An 18,609-nucleotide genomic window follows, 5' to 3' on the forward strand; every position below is an offset into this window, starting at 1 on the left:
CCTTCACCAGCTTTGTTGCCCTTCTCTGGACACGCTCCAGCACCTCAACGTCCTTCTTGTAGTGAGGGGCCCAAAACTGAACACAGTATTCGAGGTGCGGCCTCACCAGTGCCGAGTACAGGGGCACGATCACTTCCCTACTCCTGCTGGCCACACTATTTCTGATACAGGCCAGGATGCCATTGGCCTTCTTGGCCGCCTGGGCACACTGCCGGCTCATGTTCAGCCGGCTGTCGACCAGCACCCCCAGGTCCTTTTCCGACAGGCAGCTTTCCAGCCACTCTCCCCCAAGCCTGCAGAAGCGCTTTTTGACCTTCACATCTTTCACCAGATTCAGCTACAGGCAAGCCTTGGCTCTCCTGACCCCAACTGTGTGTGCTCAGAGAGTGTTTTTATATTCCTCCCAGGTCACCTGTCCCTGCTTCCACCTCTTACATGTTATGCATTTCCTTCTCATTTTTTTCTTAGGAGCTCCTTGCTCATCCATGCAGGCATCCTGTCACTCTTGCTTGACTTCCTGCATGTCAGGATGGATGATTCTGAGCTTGCAGACAGTAATCCTTGAAAAATCAACCAGCTCTCCTGGACCCCTTTTCTATTCTTCCTAGCTACTTTATAATTCCTTTAAGTCAGTGTCTTGGTTTCGGCTGGGATAGAGTTAATTTTCTTCCTAGTAGCTGGTACAGTGCTGTGTTTTGGATTTAGGATGAGAATAATGTGATAACACACTGATGTTTCAGTTGTTGCTAAGTAGTGCTTACACTAGTCAAGGACTTTTCAGCTTCTCATGCCCTGCCAGCAAGAAGCTGGGAGGGGGCACAGCCAGGACAGCTGACCCCAACTGGCCAAAGGGACATTCCATACCATGTGACGTCATGCTCAGTATATAAACTGGGGGGAGTTAGCCAGAGGGCAATGACCACTGCTCGGGAACTGGCTGGGCATCGGTTGGCGGGTGGTAAGCAACTGAATTGTGCATCACTTATTTTGTGTATTCTTTCATCATAATTATTATTATTTTCCCTTCCTTTTCTGTCCTATTAAACTGTCTTTACCTCAACCCACAAATTTTACTTTTTCTTCCTCCGATTCTCTCCCCCATCCCACCGGGGGTGGGGGGGAAGTGAGCGGATGGCTGTGTGCTCTTTAGCTGCCTGCCAGGTTAAACCACAACAGTCAGTAAGGTACAGAATTTATATCTGCAGTATCCCAAGTCAGGACAGTCTACAGGAATGCTCTCCCCTATTGTAGGTACTAGTAGAGACTGGACTTCAGTTTCCAAGTAAAGCTTTCCTTAACTAAATTCACAACAAAATGACATGGGTAAGTAAAGAGCTACCTGTGAATATTTACACGTTCAACTCCTACTTAGAGATTTAACTCCCCAGTGGATTCTCTTTAGACTTCCAAATAAGCATAAATGCATTTCTGAGTCTGACCTTTAATCAAAACATTCAGGATCAGTGTGTAAATCACTCAGATGGGATTTTCCTTCTCACGCGCTAAATCACTGCGGCACAACCTAATGCAACCATTCCCTTAATTGCAGCAAAGCCCTTTTGGAATCTCTCCTTTCACTGTATCCACTAAGAAATAAGTTTGTAAGCATTCCCTTTAAAAAAAAAAAACAACAAAAACACACCAACTCACAAAACTTCTCTTTTGAAAACTAGCTAGAAGGATTACTGTATTTGTTGTTTTTTTTTTATTTTGGCCTTTTTTTAAATTACTAGAGCCTTTGTTTCCAGATGAATCTAGCCTCTTCTGTAATTATTTCCATGGAAAAAAGGGTAGCTTTTACTGTATCTATGAAGACTGTCTCTACTATGCTGTCTCTGTAAGGTTAAGAGTAAAGTACAGAGTTGGTACTAAGCTGGTGTCTACACATCCCCTGCTTCTCCCACTGGTGCCTTTGAGAGGTGAAGGATTTTATAATTTCTGTAGAGGAGCTATTTGTCCAATTTAGAGAAGCAATCATTGTTTATCCTCAATTAAAACAGATTCTGTTTCAATCTAGCACCAGTCACAAAAAGTCTTCTCTGGTTGTCTTCCACCATAGCCAGAAAGAGAGAGATGTCTCTTCAAGCAAAGCACGAAAAACTTAAGCGATCACTACAGACAGTTGTTCCCCACTGGTTTTCATCCAATGGGAACCACAGCTTTTATCTTGCAGTGGTGTCAGTGACTCAGGCTGACAGGAATGGCTTATGCAAGTCCCTGGCAGGGAGAACACAGGATGAACATGCAGCCTTTTCCCTATCCTTCCTTGAACCAACAGACATGCTGTAAAGATGTGTGATATCACATAAGAGTTAGCTGAGCAACTTACATCATACCTAGAAAAAAAGCTGTGTTCCTCTACAGCACTAGGTTTAAATCCTGGCAGGTATCTCAGTCCTTTACCTGCTGAAGTAGGTAATATCTAAGCATCTGTTGACAGCAGAAGGACCTTCAACTCAGACCTGAAATACTGGATGTCCTCCAGCCTCTTCTTTCCCTGTATAATATTGCCCAGTGCACTACTTGCTACTATTTCTCAGTGACCTGATCCTGGAGCTCTTTGAGAGAAGAAAACTTGAAATATTTTATTCCTATTTAGGATCAAGCATGTGGACTGTTCTCTGTTCAAATCTACACTCAGACTGCACAGAACAGACCAACCTTATCTCACCTTTTCCCACCCCAGGCTTAAAAGTTAGTGCCCTAGCCCTGAGCCGCAGGATAAAAACAAACATGCGACTATTTGTTATGAAATGGTCACACTTGACCTTGGAGTCAGTCTTACTCTACTTTAAACCCCAAGACAACACTTACTCTGTTCTCTAAGTCAACTGCTCGGTGAGAAACTGAAAGCTGCATAGTCCAAAAAATTCAATTTTGTTCACAGCCTTATTGAATACTTTTTCTGGCTGGTAACTAGTCTTTTCAGAACAGTAGCGTTAGAGGAGGAAATGATGTGCGCAGAACTGAGCCTGCACCAGCAGCATACCCAGGCCCCGGCTGCTGATCTTTCTTCAAAACCGGAATGTCTACTGTTTAGGGAGATGTTTTTAAAAATGATTGCCACCTGGGTGTGTAGTTCTTGTCCTTTGAGAAGGGAAGACTCCCATCAATCTCACTGCAGTTTGGTTGCAGTCCTAATCCAATTTAAAACATATATAAGCAAAATAAAACTTACAACCTAACATTCCCCCACAGTGCCCCTACAATTTGGTTCTGTGCTCAAGATGAAAACAGCTCAAAATAAAAACAAAGTCGTTTTACAGCCACTTTCAGCTCAGCCCAGGTGTTGGCAGTTCTGGACCAATGACCAATGCCTTGATATGGCAAAAGCCTAGAAAACAGGGGGGAGGTGCAGGCGGCAAATGCACAGACATAAGCTTCATAATAAAGGTTAAATAACATATTTCTCAAAAACTTAAGCAAATATTGCCACTATTTCCCAGAGCTCTCAGCAGCCCCCCTCTTCTTTTTTGAATCAAAGCGCTCTTGCATTCTATACATTGGTTAGGAACATTAATTTAAAAGCTCCCCAAATGCACATGGTGGTGAGCCATCCAGTCACAGTGGGCACTCCCAGAGTGACTCACTCTCTGAAGAGCCATTCCCGCTCCCACCACATGCCTCTTCCTCTCTGCTTTTAAATATCACAGCAAAATTTGTAGCAACCTTGAGGGACCAGAGCAGCTACCTCCTTGCAGAAGCCATGGTCTTTGTACAAGCCTGCACAGGCCTTGTATTTGCAGGTTGAAAGGGGACAGGAGTGAAGGCAGGGACAACTCCCACCCAAAAGATCAGAAGAGAGAAAGAGAGGAACCACGACTATCGGGATCAGCTGGTACACATCATCCTCACCCAACCATGCAGGCTGGAAGAGTTGGAGGAAGAAACACTTGGATGTAAAAGGGGAAAAGGGAAAAAATACTCTATCACTTGTTACCCTGACATCTGTGGCTTCAGGTCCAGCTCATGTTTGTGCATGGTCATGTGCTCTCAGCAGCAGCCCAGAGCCTACCCTCGCCCCACTAGCACTGCTGCCTCTGACCTCTGGTTCCTATGGGTGGGATTCAGCTCCATGCTGAAAGTCCCCAGGCACAACATACAGCACTGCTGGTGGACAGGGCAGTCAGGTCCACAAGTCCCCCGCTCTGCTCTGACCCAGGCACAGTGGCCTTCGACAGCCCCTCCACTTGTCATCCCACCTGCAGAGCAGTGTTAGAAATTCCCCATGCTGGCACACTCTGTGGATTGACCTATTTGGAAACAAAAAAGCTCTAAGCCAATACGCATTATTCATGGGGTACTTTGTCAGAAAAATGAAAGAAAGTACTTCCCCCAGAACTTGCAGTGTACCCTTTCTCTGACCTTGCAATAATCTAACACCGGGTTTCCCAATCTGCCAGTCTTTAACCAAGCAAAACACCAGTAATTTCAAAGGAAGTTCTGCCCACAAAGGAGTCCGAGATTTGGCCTTAAGCTCGAGAGCTAGTGTGTTTTGTTTTGTGGGGTTTTTTTCTCCCTCTTTCATGAGCTACAGAAATAAATTAGATGAACACAAGTGAGATGGCATGCCCAGCCAGAGCCAGGCCACTGCTGCAGCCAGATGGGTCTGAGCTGCTCCCCGCTGCTGCCTGTGTCATCACTCCTGCCACCCCCACAGAGAAGCCAGGCAAAGCCCCTGCAAGGTGGGAAGCAGAGGCGGCAGCAGGGAAAGGCAGAGCTTCACACACTTGGCACACCAGGAAGCTGATTTGCAAGTCTGCACTTGGAGCATCTTCAAAGTATTTTCTCTGTGAATAAATGCAAATCAGCCTCTGGGGATCACCTCTTTCTGGGCTGGTTCTTCACCAGCCTGAATTCCTCCCAGGTGTGGAACAGGGGCTGAGAAAGCCTTTTCCCAAAAGAGTAACATCAGTTTGCTCTTACACAGCATGCAAGGCTGTTACAGCCTAACCCAAGCTAACCCTTCTCTTTTCCCCTTTTCCTAATAGGTCAGGAAGCCTTTTTGGTTTTGTTTTTCAAAAGAGCATGGTCTGGCACTCCCAAGTCCTTCCACCCCACGGCACAAGGGCTCTCAAGCTCTAGGGCAATGTGGGATTTGGCGAGTGAATTGCCACGCCTCCACTCTGCCAGAAACTACAGCAAGGAGCAAACCTTGCCTTGTGCCTGCCCTGTGCTGCGTTCAAAGCTCCAAGCCCTAACCTGCCATGGATTTGATTCTTTTCCTCTCTCTGAATTGGGCAGTGACCTGCTTTGCAGGTGTTGCTTGTGCAGCTGCCAGGAAGCCCTGCACCACTCTCCAAGACTGGGCAACACCTCCCCACACAGCTGCTCTCACCAGCCTCGCACAGGAAAGTCTCCCTCAAAACTAACATACAGAAGTAAGACAGGGAGATTCTCCTGCAAGGCCAAGCAAAACAGCAAGCTTTTTTTCTACTTGTTTGTAAAACAGCATCTGAGACAACACCTGATGGCTGCCAAAATTTCAGGAAAAAACATTAAGTATCAATAAGCAGGACCTATTATTTTGCTGCAAAAAAGGCAACCAAAGGAAAAAAGTGGCAACAGCACCCAGAGCCCCCAGCACTTCATGCCAGCACACACAGTTGTCAGGGTGCTCTCTGTAACCACCTGCAGATCAGAGGCAATGGGTGTCACATGCATCACCCATGTCCATACCTCTTCCTCTGCTCTCTACATCCTCTCCAGGCTTGGGTCTCGATACCTTTAAGTGACTTCTGCTCTGGGCAGAAGACAAGGAGAGGAAAAGCAGATGATGCAGAACTCCACTTCTGGACACAACCTCTACCCCACCCTGTCAAAATCACATGCACAGAAAAGTCAGGTTCAGTCCCTGGATCTAGTCTCTTCACACTGACACTTCAGTGCCCTGAAACGGTGGGATTCCAGCTTCTGCAACAGGGAGCTTTCCTAGGATTCACACGCATCTTCCATAAACCCACTGCATCTTCCTGCAAGTGAGTGGAGCAACTTGGGAACTCAGTGCCGATAACTGGCTTTGTACAAGCTAAAAGAGGTCATCAGGACTTAACAAAGCATTATAGTCCTCTTTCACACCATTAACTCCACCTGCTCTTTGTTATTCACATCATAATTTGCAGGAAATTGGTGTCTATCTTTCAAGATACCAAGTTCCCAGGCAAACTGCACATTGCTTTTACAGCCAAAGCACAAAGCAGCCATATACCCGACAGCTCCACAGTGGATACGTCCTGGGAGGTACAGAGGCAGCTGGGCAGGCCAGGCAGAGAAACATGGCAAGGGTAAAACACAGATGTGAACTTACTTATTCACTGGATCTCTGTGGTGTAATAAAAACAACTAGAGATGACTCCAAGCTGCCAGAAACAAGTCAAACACGCCCCTGTGACCTAAACAGGACTGTCATGAATGAGGGAGGTCTGGATTTATCAGATAAGTGTTCCATTTTCTAAATAAAAGTTTAATTAGTTAATACCTTGCATGGATTTTATTTTGAGATGTCTTGAGGTTTTTTTTCTGAGTTAAGTCACTAAGGCCTGCACCTGAGCCACAGGGGTTTTCCACCAGAGCAAGTGCATCACTTGCTGTGAACCACTGCTGCTTTAAAGGGCTGCACCACGGAGGTTCAGCCCTGCTCTAGCCAGGAACAGGTACAAGCCAACACACTTTCCAAGACGACCAGCTACTGACCTACACTTCAGAAAATTACATGCTTATTTCTCAAACCAGCTCAAAATCTGGACTTTAACACACTTGATTGTTGTGCAGCTCTGTTTTCTATTGAGTGTTTAGATCTGGGAAACATGGCTTTGATTAAAAATGGGCAACCCACCAATTGCAGAGAATTTTCACATAACTGCTTGGCAAAAAAAGAGCTGCAACAGTTAGCCATTCATCAAAACTTCTGCCTTGTCCCCTGAGGAATTACCTGTTTCCCTCATCTACACCTGAGAATTGGGATGCTCAAGGTTAACAGCATGGCAACTGCCACAACACAGAGAAATAGAGAGATCCAGCATTTTACCAATTACAGCTCTTTCCACTGCCTGGTATAAACAGTTGTTTTGTCTCAGCTGAGGTCAGGCTCCAATATCTTTTGCTTCTTCTACCTTTTTCATTTTTTATTTATTTTTTTAAAAACAAAACCAAAAATCAACATTCTTTTTGACCTAACTTAGTTATGGAGAGGTGGAAAGAAGAGTGATAGGTGAGACAGTCCACAGAGACCATGGGTCTAATCCTGCTGTGTTTGATGTCGATGACAAGAACAGGCAGGGCAGCAGACAGCAGCATATGGCCGGGTTAGCATGCTTTTTTGAGCAGAGGAAACCATGGACAAGTGGCAAAGTTTATTCACTATCCCCTTGCTCAGAACCATTCTCCCAGCGATTATTTTCCAATCATTCAACATCTGGCCCAAAAAAGTGGATTTAGTAGGAATTTCACACCAGGAACAAAGACAGAACACAAAACCAAGATCCTACTCTAACGCTACTGAAGGCGATGTCATATCTGCAAGATCAGGAAAACGGAATAAAGCCACGGCAGCAGAGACCTCAGCTGTCCCAATTCAGTCAGGTCAGTACTTGATTTCTTACAGTAAAAAACAATCGTACTTCTTCCCACCTTGTTAGAAATCCCTTTCTAACAAAGGTTTCCAGTCAACTACTCCCTACACACATGCTGCAGTTTTGCACATGCAAAGCCACAAAAATGAACCTCAGATTACTCACATTTACATTTGGGGCATCCACAACCAGTTGCCTGGCCCTGTGTTTCAAGTTCAACAACACACCACACTGACCCAGCCAGGGACCCAGGTTCAGGACTGGCCTTACCCGATGCTCCCTGAAACCCCACAGGCTGGGACTGCCAGCACAAAGGTAACATTGAAGGAGATGGAAAAAGTACAGCAGAGCCACCCAACTTCCAGCCCAGGAGCTTTACTCATGGGATCCCAGTTTCCTGCACCGCATACGCTTGGGGATGAGCTTGCAGCACAGGAGAAAGGTTTATGCAATGACCACCAGAACAAAAGGGTATTTCCCATGCCTGGGAGAGGCCACAGGGTCTCCACGGACCACAGGAAATATGATCCAAGCGAGCTGAAGCATATAAATATGCACAACTGTCAAACTGCATTTAGGAATGGCTTTTCGTTTCTCTTTATTTTAACTTTGAAATTTTTTAATTTTTTCAAATGGCCACATTAAAAGGGAGAAAACATCTTGTTTTCACTTTCCAGAAGTTCTGCCATGTCACAAGTGAAACAGTTATATTATTAAATAAATGTTTGGATGGCCAGGAAACCATCTCAGAGTCCCCATCAGTTCTTCCACAATAGCTATCTACTTTTCACAAAAACTATAAACATGTTCTGAACTGAAATGAGCCTCATTGAGCCAAATTCTTAAAAAAGCAATGGTATATAGCTGGACATGACCTTTTGTAACCTATTAAATGCCTGTTCGTTGTCCACCTGATCTACTCCCTGGCTATTTCATGACAATATGCGGTATTAATATTCTTTACTTTTGCACACTGCCTTCCCTGCACTTCTCCCAATATTCACACACACAAGCATTAACCCACATTAATACAAGCAAGCTAGATGCATTTCAGTGCTGCTGCCTGCAATTAAAGGCTTTAGAATTAGCCATCTCCCCCAAATCTAGCCTTAAGTATTTGTGTTACTCAAACCCGATCACATCCCTCTTCAAAGTCATTTGACTTCTCATCCCTGGCACTTGGAGGAACTCAATTCTCTGTTAGGTACCTCAGTTCCCAAAAACTCATCACGGGGGAAACTCTAAGCATGCCTGCAGCATGCAGCAGCCATCGGCAGACCCCACACCAGCCCAACCCTGACAGGCAGCACCAAATCAGCCCAATATACCCCTTCTTCCACCTTCTCCAACAACCAGAAGCTGCCACTGTTGCACCAGCCCAACCCCGACAGGCAGCACCAAATCAGCCCAATATACCCCTTCTTCCAAGTCATACAGTAGCTGCCACTGTTGCCCCCTTCTCTCAGCAGCAGGGAGGGTCAGGGCTCGCAGCCACACTGGGTGAGATGATGGCTGAGCTGCACTTGTCAGCACACGTGCACCACCACAACCCCAGCAACACAGGAACACAGAGGTTTAAACCCAACTGCCTAAAGGTTTTCATGCAAAACCTGCTGAGAGGAACTTTTCCAGCATCTCAAATTTGGAAATAGGTGTCACTAGCAATAAATCCTTACCCCCAGCTGAGTCCCCCTGTGTAAGCTCTTACATGTTTTATATGCACAGTAGTTCTCAGCTGAGCATTAAATGAGTGTTTGTGCTCTGGGGTGCTGGGTTTTTTTTCCTTAATAAGTCATAGGTCTTTTCTTAAAAGTTTGCTGGAACACATAAATGTGACATTAGAGATTTTGTAAAACTGCTCCAAAAAAACAAGGAATGAAGTTTCAGACAATGTGAAATACTCCAGCTGGAAGAGATATATGACTTGCTTGGATGTTTTCTTGTGCTCCTCTGTCTCACGGCACAGTAACAAGCAAGACTATGCTGATAGGGAGTTAAAACAACAGTGAGGTTAATAGAAAGAGATACCACACAACAGAAATATCTGCTCCAATGTAGAAAAAAGGGACAAAATCCACTTTCAGAGACAGCATCCACACAGGCACAGTGAAAAATCGCATAAAAATCCAGCCAAACACTAACATTTATTACTGCTAATTTTGTTAAGAGTGGAAGGCTGGTCCTGCTCCCAAACAAGCCAACAGGAATCCTGCTGCCGGCCTCGGGAGCTGTCACGCCCCTGGAGCATCTCCAAGCAATGCCACATCACAGCCTCAGGTACCTCCATCCTGCCAGGACTTGAACCTTTCAGGCAGTTGAATGCAGCCCTCCAAAACAAGCCTTTTTAAGCTTGTAATAAAACTTAGAGACACCATGCACATTCCTGCATTTCTTCTTTTTTGTTGCTTCAGTTTTGTTTTATATCATACATTCCCAGACGTGTCAGAGAAGAGGCACTTTGTCCAAGATGGGCATAAAAATCAAACACCACATCATACTCTAAGAGATACCTAATTTCTCCAGCCACAGAATAAGAAAATAATTTTGGACACAAGTAATGCCGACGGCAGAACCACTCCACTTTGGCAGGCTGCGAGACAAAGCACAGACTTTGAGACACCATAGGAGTGGCTGCACCTCCTCTCCCACCAGCAGGGCAGGGGACCTGGGGACCAGGGTCCCAACACCTTCACCCCAACAAGGACAGCTGCCCAAACACCCGGCTGGCAGGCAGCTGTTGCCAGACAGCACCACAGGATTACATCCTCTGCCAGTGCCCAAGCTGGGTCTGGGACAAAGGAGATGCCCCTCCAACACCGTGGGGCTCCAGGCGCTGCTGAGGAAAACCCCAGACCATAACTCTGCCAATGTGCAGTGAAGCATTGTCCTGTGATAGCTTTTGGGACATATGATGTAGGTAGGAGGCCAAGCCCAGAGCTTACTAAATTTCTGCAAAAATTTTTTGGTCTTAGTAAAACTGTTTGGCTTATCGCTGCTGTTTTATTTTCTTTCCATTGATGAACAACCCGTTTAAACATCTGAAAATTACTTTGCCAGATTTTTTTTTCTTTTTTTTTTTATAATCATTTTAGCATTTGGCAAATTCTCTTGCTTTGAGAAGGCTTTCTAAACATCCAATATCCATATGGCTGTAACAGACATTTATATCCTAATTCATTAACCATGGATATTAAGGATTTCAGCCTAGACTGGTATCTTTGCTGCTGCCACCAAGCCATCAGTGGGATCACAGGAAGTTGTATCATTTTTACATTTAAACTGTAAGGTTGTAAAAATGATACAACTTCAGGGAAATTTTCCACTAAGAAGCATCAACTTCAGTCACGTACCTAATTCATTAACCATGGATATTAAGGATTTCAGCCTAGACTGGTATCTTTGCTGCTGCCACCAAGCCATCAGTGGGATCACAGGAAGTTGTATCATTTTTACATTTAAACTGTAAGGTTGTAAAAATGATACAACTTCAGGGAAATTTTCCACTAAGAAGCATCAACTTCAGTCACGTAACTACAGCTACTTTGACAGTTACCTGTTCCTTTCACAACATCCTTAAGATGTCTCCCTGACCCACCTAAGAGGGAATACCTGATTGGGTTTTTTTTTGGGGGGGTGGGCACAGGAGGAAAGGTGTGTTTAAAAGCCTGATGTTACCTCTAGGAATTTGAGAGCCTCTTACTCGAGGAATGCAACACAGACCTGGCTTGGAGCTTGTGACAGAGCCCTAAAAAACAAGCAGATCTAATGAATTGCTCAGCATTTCACGCAGTGGCCCCGTGACTCTGCGATCACCACGGGCACAGCACGCTCCAAACCAAAGCAAACTGCAACACAGGCTCTACTCAACCCTTGCAAACCAGTATCCTTCCTACAAGGATACAGACTCTTTGAAACAGGTGAAAAGAAACTTCCTTCTCTGCACGCATTTTGCATGTAAACGATCCCCTTTACTTCAGACCCATAGAGCTGGGTGGCTTGTCCCTTCCCTCCCCCTTGGCACATTGCTGCATCACCCTGTGGCTTAAAAGCTACCAGGTACGACATTCACAGGGGTACGCACACAGGTACATTTCCCAAACCATAAGGCAGCAGGAAAGGGTAACAACTAAACCAGGATTTACTATACCACAGCAGTGCCTATGCCAACTCTTTTATTATACATCCAAACCTCTGTACCAGAAACCTCACCTGTGGTAGCCCTAATAAAACACGTGGCAGTTCTTTGGAAGTCACTATCCCCCTCTGCACGCAGTGCTTTTATAACAATGCAGAGAGAACCCAAGAGTAAAAGCACAAACAACAAAAACAAGCAAGAAACATTCACCATCAAATAATACCCCTATTCAGAGTCAAGTTTCCTGCAACTGAAGGTAAGAAAGCAGTTGTCCCATTCATAACACATGCTTCTGTGCAAGTTATAGTTGCCCAAATTTCCATTTAATGTTAATTGTACATGTTGCATGCATCTAGTACTTAATAAAATATAAACACACTTATATTCCACATCTCTCCCCTCCTGTCATTACATATGACATGGTTTATCACTTCCCAGCTTCAGGGAGACTCAGAAGCATGTGCACGACTAGCAGGGACTACAAGAAGCCATCTAGAACCACTTCCACATCCTTCATGGGACATTTCATACCACAGACAAGAAAAAAAAAAAGAGACTTCTTTTTTCCAGCTCTCTTGATTTGCGTTATCACACTTATTTTTTGCATCCCTCTTCGTTGTCTTGAATTCTTTTACATTCTCTCCCCGCACCTTCCTACTCCTTCCTCCCTCTGGATGACCCTCCATCTCCAGGCTTTCCCTATCACTATTCACCATTATTTTCTTGACTCAGTCCGTCATTCACTCTCTTCCCCCTTCCTCTACTCTCATGCACCCAGGCACATGCAGCAGCACCATTCACCCTCCCCTTCACACACACACAGGCTGCACTGCCTGTTGTCTCAGTGTAGGATCAGTGACAGGAGGGCAGGCTCCTGGTAGCTGCGAGCCACCAGGATGCTGCTAATTCACGCATACCCCAGCATCTCCCACTGCAACTCTTCTTCCACCTTCCCCAGTGAACACACAGCTCCCTTGCCTGACCCCGTTTTGGTGGGATTTCTTGCATTTCAGCTAAAAAAGCGTGACCACTCTCAAATCAGCTTCAGCAACGTATTCTCCAGCTGTAATTGGGAGATTAGCAAAACCGAACTCTTAAGTACGACCTGTTTGAACACTTCAGGAGACCACACCATGTAAGTTTATTTCTATTTAGATGTTTGCCTATTAAAGGCTCAAATCTGGTGGAAAAGAAATCATTTTTCACAGGACAGCCTCAACTGCAAAAGCTGAAGGATCTCAGCTGCTTATCAATGTGAATGGATTTCTGGGCCCAGATAAAGAGAAATACAAATTCCCGGACAATAAATCTTTGCTTATTTCCAAAACCAGTACAAAGTATCAACCATTACCTCTATTTTGATGGAAATAGGAAAGCTCTAGTATTTCACAAAGAAAGCTTCAGGAAATCATAAGACAGAAAACAACACTTTAGCAAATATCTCAAGTGTTCTGGTCACCAACTGCAAAAGCTCACCTAAATTTCATTCAGATTTTCAAATTTAATCTTTAAGCAATGCAGCTTCTAGGGACTTACCACTGTTATGTGTCTTAATTTTGATCTCACTTGTATATAGACCCTTCTGTCACATCAACCTGCACACACAAAATAAACATGAACATACAACTCTGAACTCACAAGCATATTGTAGGGCCCAAAAGCCAATCCTGCAATGCCAGCAGGATTCTCAATGCAAAGAAATGGATTTACATGGATGACTACATACATAAAGGGCAGAAAGGGCCCAGATGGGTCTAGGGATTTCTTCCCTTCACTCTACCTACCAGGCCAAAGGCTTTTCAACAGGATGTTAGCAGCAGCATTTCTTGGTGGTGCTCCAAAAAACATGTGCTGTAACTACTAGGTGGCTTTCTGGAAAGATCCAGGAGCTCTCAAAAGTCAAGCCTACTTGCTAGGGTAAGAACAGGCTTTTGCTAGACAGATGACTACAGTTACTAACACAATCCAGACTCTGTGTCTCATTCTGAGACATCAACCGACCCCTGCTTTGCTCGGTAAACCTCCTACAGGGTACTGGGAAAGGGGCCATTTCCCTCAGGGTGGAGAAGGGTCAGACAAAGGTGCCTGTGGAAGACAAGAAAGGTGACAGCTCTCCGACAGGACTGCTTGTTTCCCACTGAGTACCACCACATGTGGTATGAACTTGCTGTGTTCTGCGTATCAGATGTGAGAGAGACAGAGGTGATGTGGCAGCAAGGGGCAGGGAAGCCACTTGATGTGTAGAGATGGGGAAAAGCACCTTCACAAAGGGCACTGCACAGGGGTGTCAAAGGACACCACCAAGATTGCAAAGTTGCTCATCTCTCTCTAGACTTTGCACAGGCAGGAAACAATCTACATTCCCCCCACCTCCCTAGTCTCATGGTGCCTTTTCCAGCTCCTCTTTAGTTCAAGACGGTGAGACAATTAAGTCACTTCTTGCACTGGATCCCACCACCCTGACCAAGATGAACAGACAGCCCTTGTTGGGCAACAGCTGTAGCACAGCAGGGGCTGCCGGGAGCACAAGATTGCTGCCTGCACCCCTCCGTTGACTCTCCTTCCATTTCTGACAACACACCAGCAGAACTACAGGACCTACAGAGAGATCGTGTTCAAAAACAAAAATCAGCATGACTGTTCAACACAATGACATTTCCCTTCCCAGTAAATGACAAGCCATAGGTCTACAGTCAGTCCCACAAGGACTGCTTTGACTTGGATGAGCATGCCAAAATCTAATTTTTGCCTTAAACTCTCTTTTTCAACACCTAGACATCAGACTGACAAATTCTGCAAAGAGAATTTAAGCCAGCATCTGAGCTGATGACTTTCCAACACCCACAAATGCCTTGTTGACACCTCAGGATGCACATTCAATTTAAAACATCCCTGAAACACAACTTTGACAATTCACCTCATCACATACAAATGCTCAGCTGAGAACAGTTATGAAAGTGAGTGAAAGTACTTTTTTTATTACCTCTCTTCTCAGCATCTGCCACTAAACCAAGCACATTTACTAAACTGTCAGTACCTTGACAAGGGACAGACAAGGGGTCTCAGAGGGTTGAGGATGAAGCAGTTTGGGCAGGAGTTGCATAGGAAGCAGCTACAAGGGAATGAAGTATCACAGCTTTACCCAATCCAACTGCAGGCTGCTGCCAAAGGAATGGTCTCAGCCTCGCGGAGCCCTCTGTCTGCACCCTCTCCCTTGGGTCAGCTCCAGCCACCTCATCGACTGGGATGAACCGGAGCAGCTCACCAATCCAGCCCAAAACAACCCTCTCTCTCCCGTTCCTTCTCCACAGGCTTCATTTTCTGTAAGATCAGTGAGCACATGTGGCTGCAACATGCTGGTGGGAGCACTTGGAAGTGGCAGGGTGCTACCTCTCAACTGTGTAACTGGGTGTAGGGCAGATGCAAAGTGCTCCTTTTGCAGCACTGTCATCTTCAGTCAGATTAAACCAACTGCATTGGAAGGGCATTTTCCTTCTCTCTACAGACGCACTGAAGCCTGCCAGAAGAAAGGGGAGGATGGAGAAGGTGAGGCAGTGAAGCCAAGCTGCCAACACAGCAGTGCTCAGAGCCGTTCATACCAGAATGGGCAGAGACGGCTGTCAGTGCCCTAGACCTGCCAGGTTGCACACTGGTTGGCTCCCCTGGAGCCTCGCCGATGCTCAGACCCTGCACATCCTCCATCGTGTATGTATCTGCCCCAGGCTAGCGGTTCCTCCTGAAGCAGAGCAGTGAGGTGTGGGAGAGCAGCCAGGGATGGCTAGCACAAGTGCAGTTAGGGGAACACTCAGACAAACTGACCCACAAACAGAATGAAGGCAGGGTAGAGTTGCTGCTCCTCTAAACAGGACTGGTTAGTCACTTGACCTCAGTTTCAAAATAACACAATGCTCAATTTTTCAAAATTTTCTTTTTTTTCGGGGGAGGGCACAGTATACAGTAAAATTACCAGTGTCCTCATATAAGCATTTACTCACTAGACAATTGAGTTCATCTAATTAAGGAGCACTAAACCATCTCCTCTGTTCCCTCTACCTTGTTAGACTACTGGCTCAACACTTCTGTTCTCCATGGGCATCACAGAACACCCCGCAACTGCCTTCAGAGTGTGCCCAGACACCAGTGCTGAGGGAGTGAATGCATAAGCAAAGACTTCAGCTGTAGTATGTGCAAGCTGCTATGCAAACCAATGCATTTCTCCTTGCTTCCCATTATTAACCTTATTTAAGACCCCCTCAGGTAAGTCGAACTAAATAGCAGATTTCTCCCCATCCTGTTCTTGCTTTCCTTGTCTCTGACCCATCAGCCTGCAGTCATCCCTGCCAACCCCTCATGTGCTTACTCAGCCGAAGCTCAGCATTCACCTCCATGAGTGATCTGAACCAGAAGTGCGGGATCAAGCCCACCAGGATTTATCAAAACCTCAACAACTCACAGAAATCAACTTTCTCTTTTAAAGCACCCCAGTTTTCTGGGTTTCATCTGCTTGCAGGGTGAAAGTCACAGCAGCGCTTCTTTGTGCTGCTACAACAAATACCTACAGGGCAGCTGGTACGTACACTCTCTAGGCATAAAGGCACAAGCTTACTGCTGATCCTACATACGATGCATCTGCCGAGGTTTAGGGCATGCTGCAACACGTTGCTACAGAATATATCTGCAAGTAGTGACACTCACAACAGGCAAATTCTTATTTATAAGAAAAACCCACTCACAACACAGACTCCCCAGGGCTGCTCCTGGAGTCCCTGATGGCACACCCAGCTTCCCTGGCCACTGGAAATCCCTCTCAGAAGCTCAAGACAGCTGTAACTTGTTTCTTACTCTGTATACATCTTATTTCTCAATCTCACTGTATACCACAGAAATTTTGAAGGCAACATTTCTTGCAATTAGTGTGTTAACAAGCCCTCCCATCCAGCTTCTGCACCTACTCATAAGTGAACAGTTATTGTCCTCAGCTGGTGAGGAGTACCACACCAGATGCCAGACCCTGCAAAAGATGCCATGGATGACCATCAGTTGTCTTATCAGCCCTACGTGGGCTGGAGGGAGGCAGTAAGCACTGCAGTCAGCTTCCTTCGTCTGGGCACAAGAGCTTGTAGAAACTATGCCACTGCAGTTCACAGAAAGGTTTTCCTTGTAGGAGAGGGTACTGCTCACTCAGCTACCTCTGCTGATCAGCCCAGGTCTGTCTCACTACAAGCATCTCGCAGACACTTACAAGGAGCCCTGCAACTCCTCCCTTCCATGCAGAGCACACTAATGCTGTGCCAAAAGCAGTCTGAATCCTCATGTTTAAATCAGCGACCAAGGTAATGCACGTCTCCATCCTCAGCAATGCTCATGTCTGTCGGAAATCACACACCACCAGGGAGCCTCTACCCTGCGCCCAGGCAGCATACAAAGGCACAAGAGATAACTATCCCCTCAAAGGCCACGGATGAGGGCTGGCTTATCCACAGCCCCTCAACTTCCTAGGCCCCTTTCTCCCTCCTCTGCCGGGAGCTCCTACGCGAGAGCCCTCACTCCTCGTTCAAGCAGGGAATGAACTGCTCCTGAGGGCTGCCCAGTTCTGGCAGTAGCCCGACTCAACTGCAGTCCCCACTGCAGGAGAAACAGGGCAGTATTTGCATGCTCCAGGATCATCTTTCAAAGGCTTTTTGGCCTTTTCCACCCAGTACAAAGTAAGAAAGACAGGGGAACTTAATCTGAACTAGTGTGACTACAAAATGTGTTCACTCAGTTCAAGAAGTTACTTTTGTTCTATAAAGCAGCAACAGAAATTCAGGAAATGACCAACAGGCTGATTTAGCCTCTGCAAGGACAGAGGGCTCTCCTCTCCCCGAAACCCCCTTCCCAGGGATGACACCGACCCCTGCCAGCCTTGCATGCTGACTGGACCCTGCGAGGCCTCGCAGGGCAGAAACAATGCCAGGGCTCCCACGGGCACTCTGAACTACCACAAAGATTTTATTGAACAAGACACTAAAAATTGCTTCATCAGCCATGGTCGTCATCTATAAAAGTTATCACAGACGGCCCAAGAGCACAATCACAAATGCCACAGCCTCAGGGATGCTGGAGGTTATCGGTGAAGCTTCAGCAGCCCAAGAGGAAGGGAGGCAAATGAGAGCCACTGTAAGCCTCAACAGTACAAACAGCTTCTGTAACACCTCAGAGAAGTCTCCCATCCACACATGGAAGGGGAAGCATCACACATCCTGGTAAACCGCGTAAGGAATAGACAGGAGAGAGATCAAACACCAGGAACGAGCTATGGTACAAGCACTTCTGACACCAGTTAGACAGGCAGCATTTGCGGCGATACGAGACTTCAGCAGGTACCTGGTCCAGAGCAGCCCCGGGCATCACACGCTCGCCTTCTCCACAGCCAAACCCACCCGGCTCCGGGCAGGCCCCGCACACCACCACCCTTCAGCCGCCTGCACCCCACCCCGGCGGCTCACTCACCAAAGTACTCCTTCTTCATGTGCATCTCCAGCTCCTTCTCCAGCTCCAGCGTCAGCGCCTCCAGCCGCCTCTCCGCCTGGCTGGGGCCGCTCTCCCGGCACGGCGTCACCTGGTAGGGGAGCTTGAATTTGGGAGCCGAAGCGGAGCCTTTGGTCGGGCTGTAGGCGTAGGGGGGCGCCGCCTCGGGGGCGGCGGCTGGGTGCTGCTGGTCGTGTCGCGGCGGGGACTGGGCATGAATCTTGTGGTAGACGTCCCCCAGGTCGGGCACGGCGCCGTCCTCCTGTAGGCCGGGCCCCAGCAGGGAGGAGCGGGGCGAGGGCAGCTGCAGCTCGGGGTAGGCGCTCATAGAGCCGCGGGAGCTCCGCGAGCTCCGGCTGGAGATGCTGGAACGAGGGCTGACCACGGCGGCGC

The 18,609-nt window shown here is 46.7% G+C and overlaps 1 protein-coding gene across 1 annotated transcript in view; it reads right to left on the reverse strand.

Annotated features, from left to right (window-relative positions):
• The window catches only part of WTIP (Wilms tumor 1 interacting protein), a gene marked incomplete at its 5' end in the record, with an annotated part of 83,036 nt that extends 64,429 nt beyond the window's left edge, over window positions 1-18,607 (reverse strand). Inside the window, one exon of the mRNA XM_009282869.2 lies at window positions 18,199-18,607. Coding sequence (XP_009281144.1) covers window positions 18,199-18,607 — 409 coding nt within the window. The remainder of the gene's footprint in view (window positions 1-18,198) is intronic.
• Between the last annotated feature and the right edge of the window lie 2 nt (window positions 18,608-18,609).

The sequence above is a fragment of the Aptenodytes forsteri genome, unplaced genomic scaffold (assembly GCF_000699145.1).
Source record: "Aptenodytes forsteri isolate BGI_AS27 unplaced genomic scaffold, ASM69914v1 Scaffold70, whole genome shotgun sequence".
NCBI lineage: Eukaryota > Metazoa > Chordata > Aves > Sphenisciformes > Spheniscidae > Aptenodytes > Aptenodytes forsteri.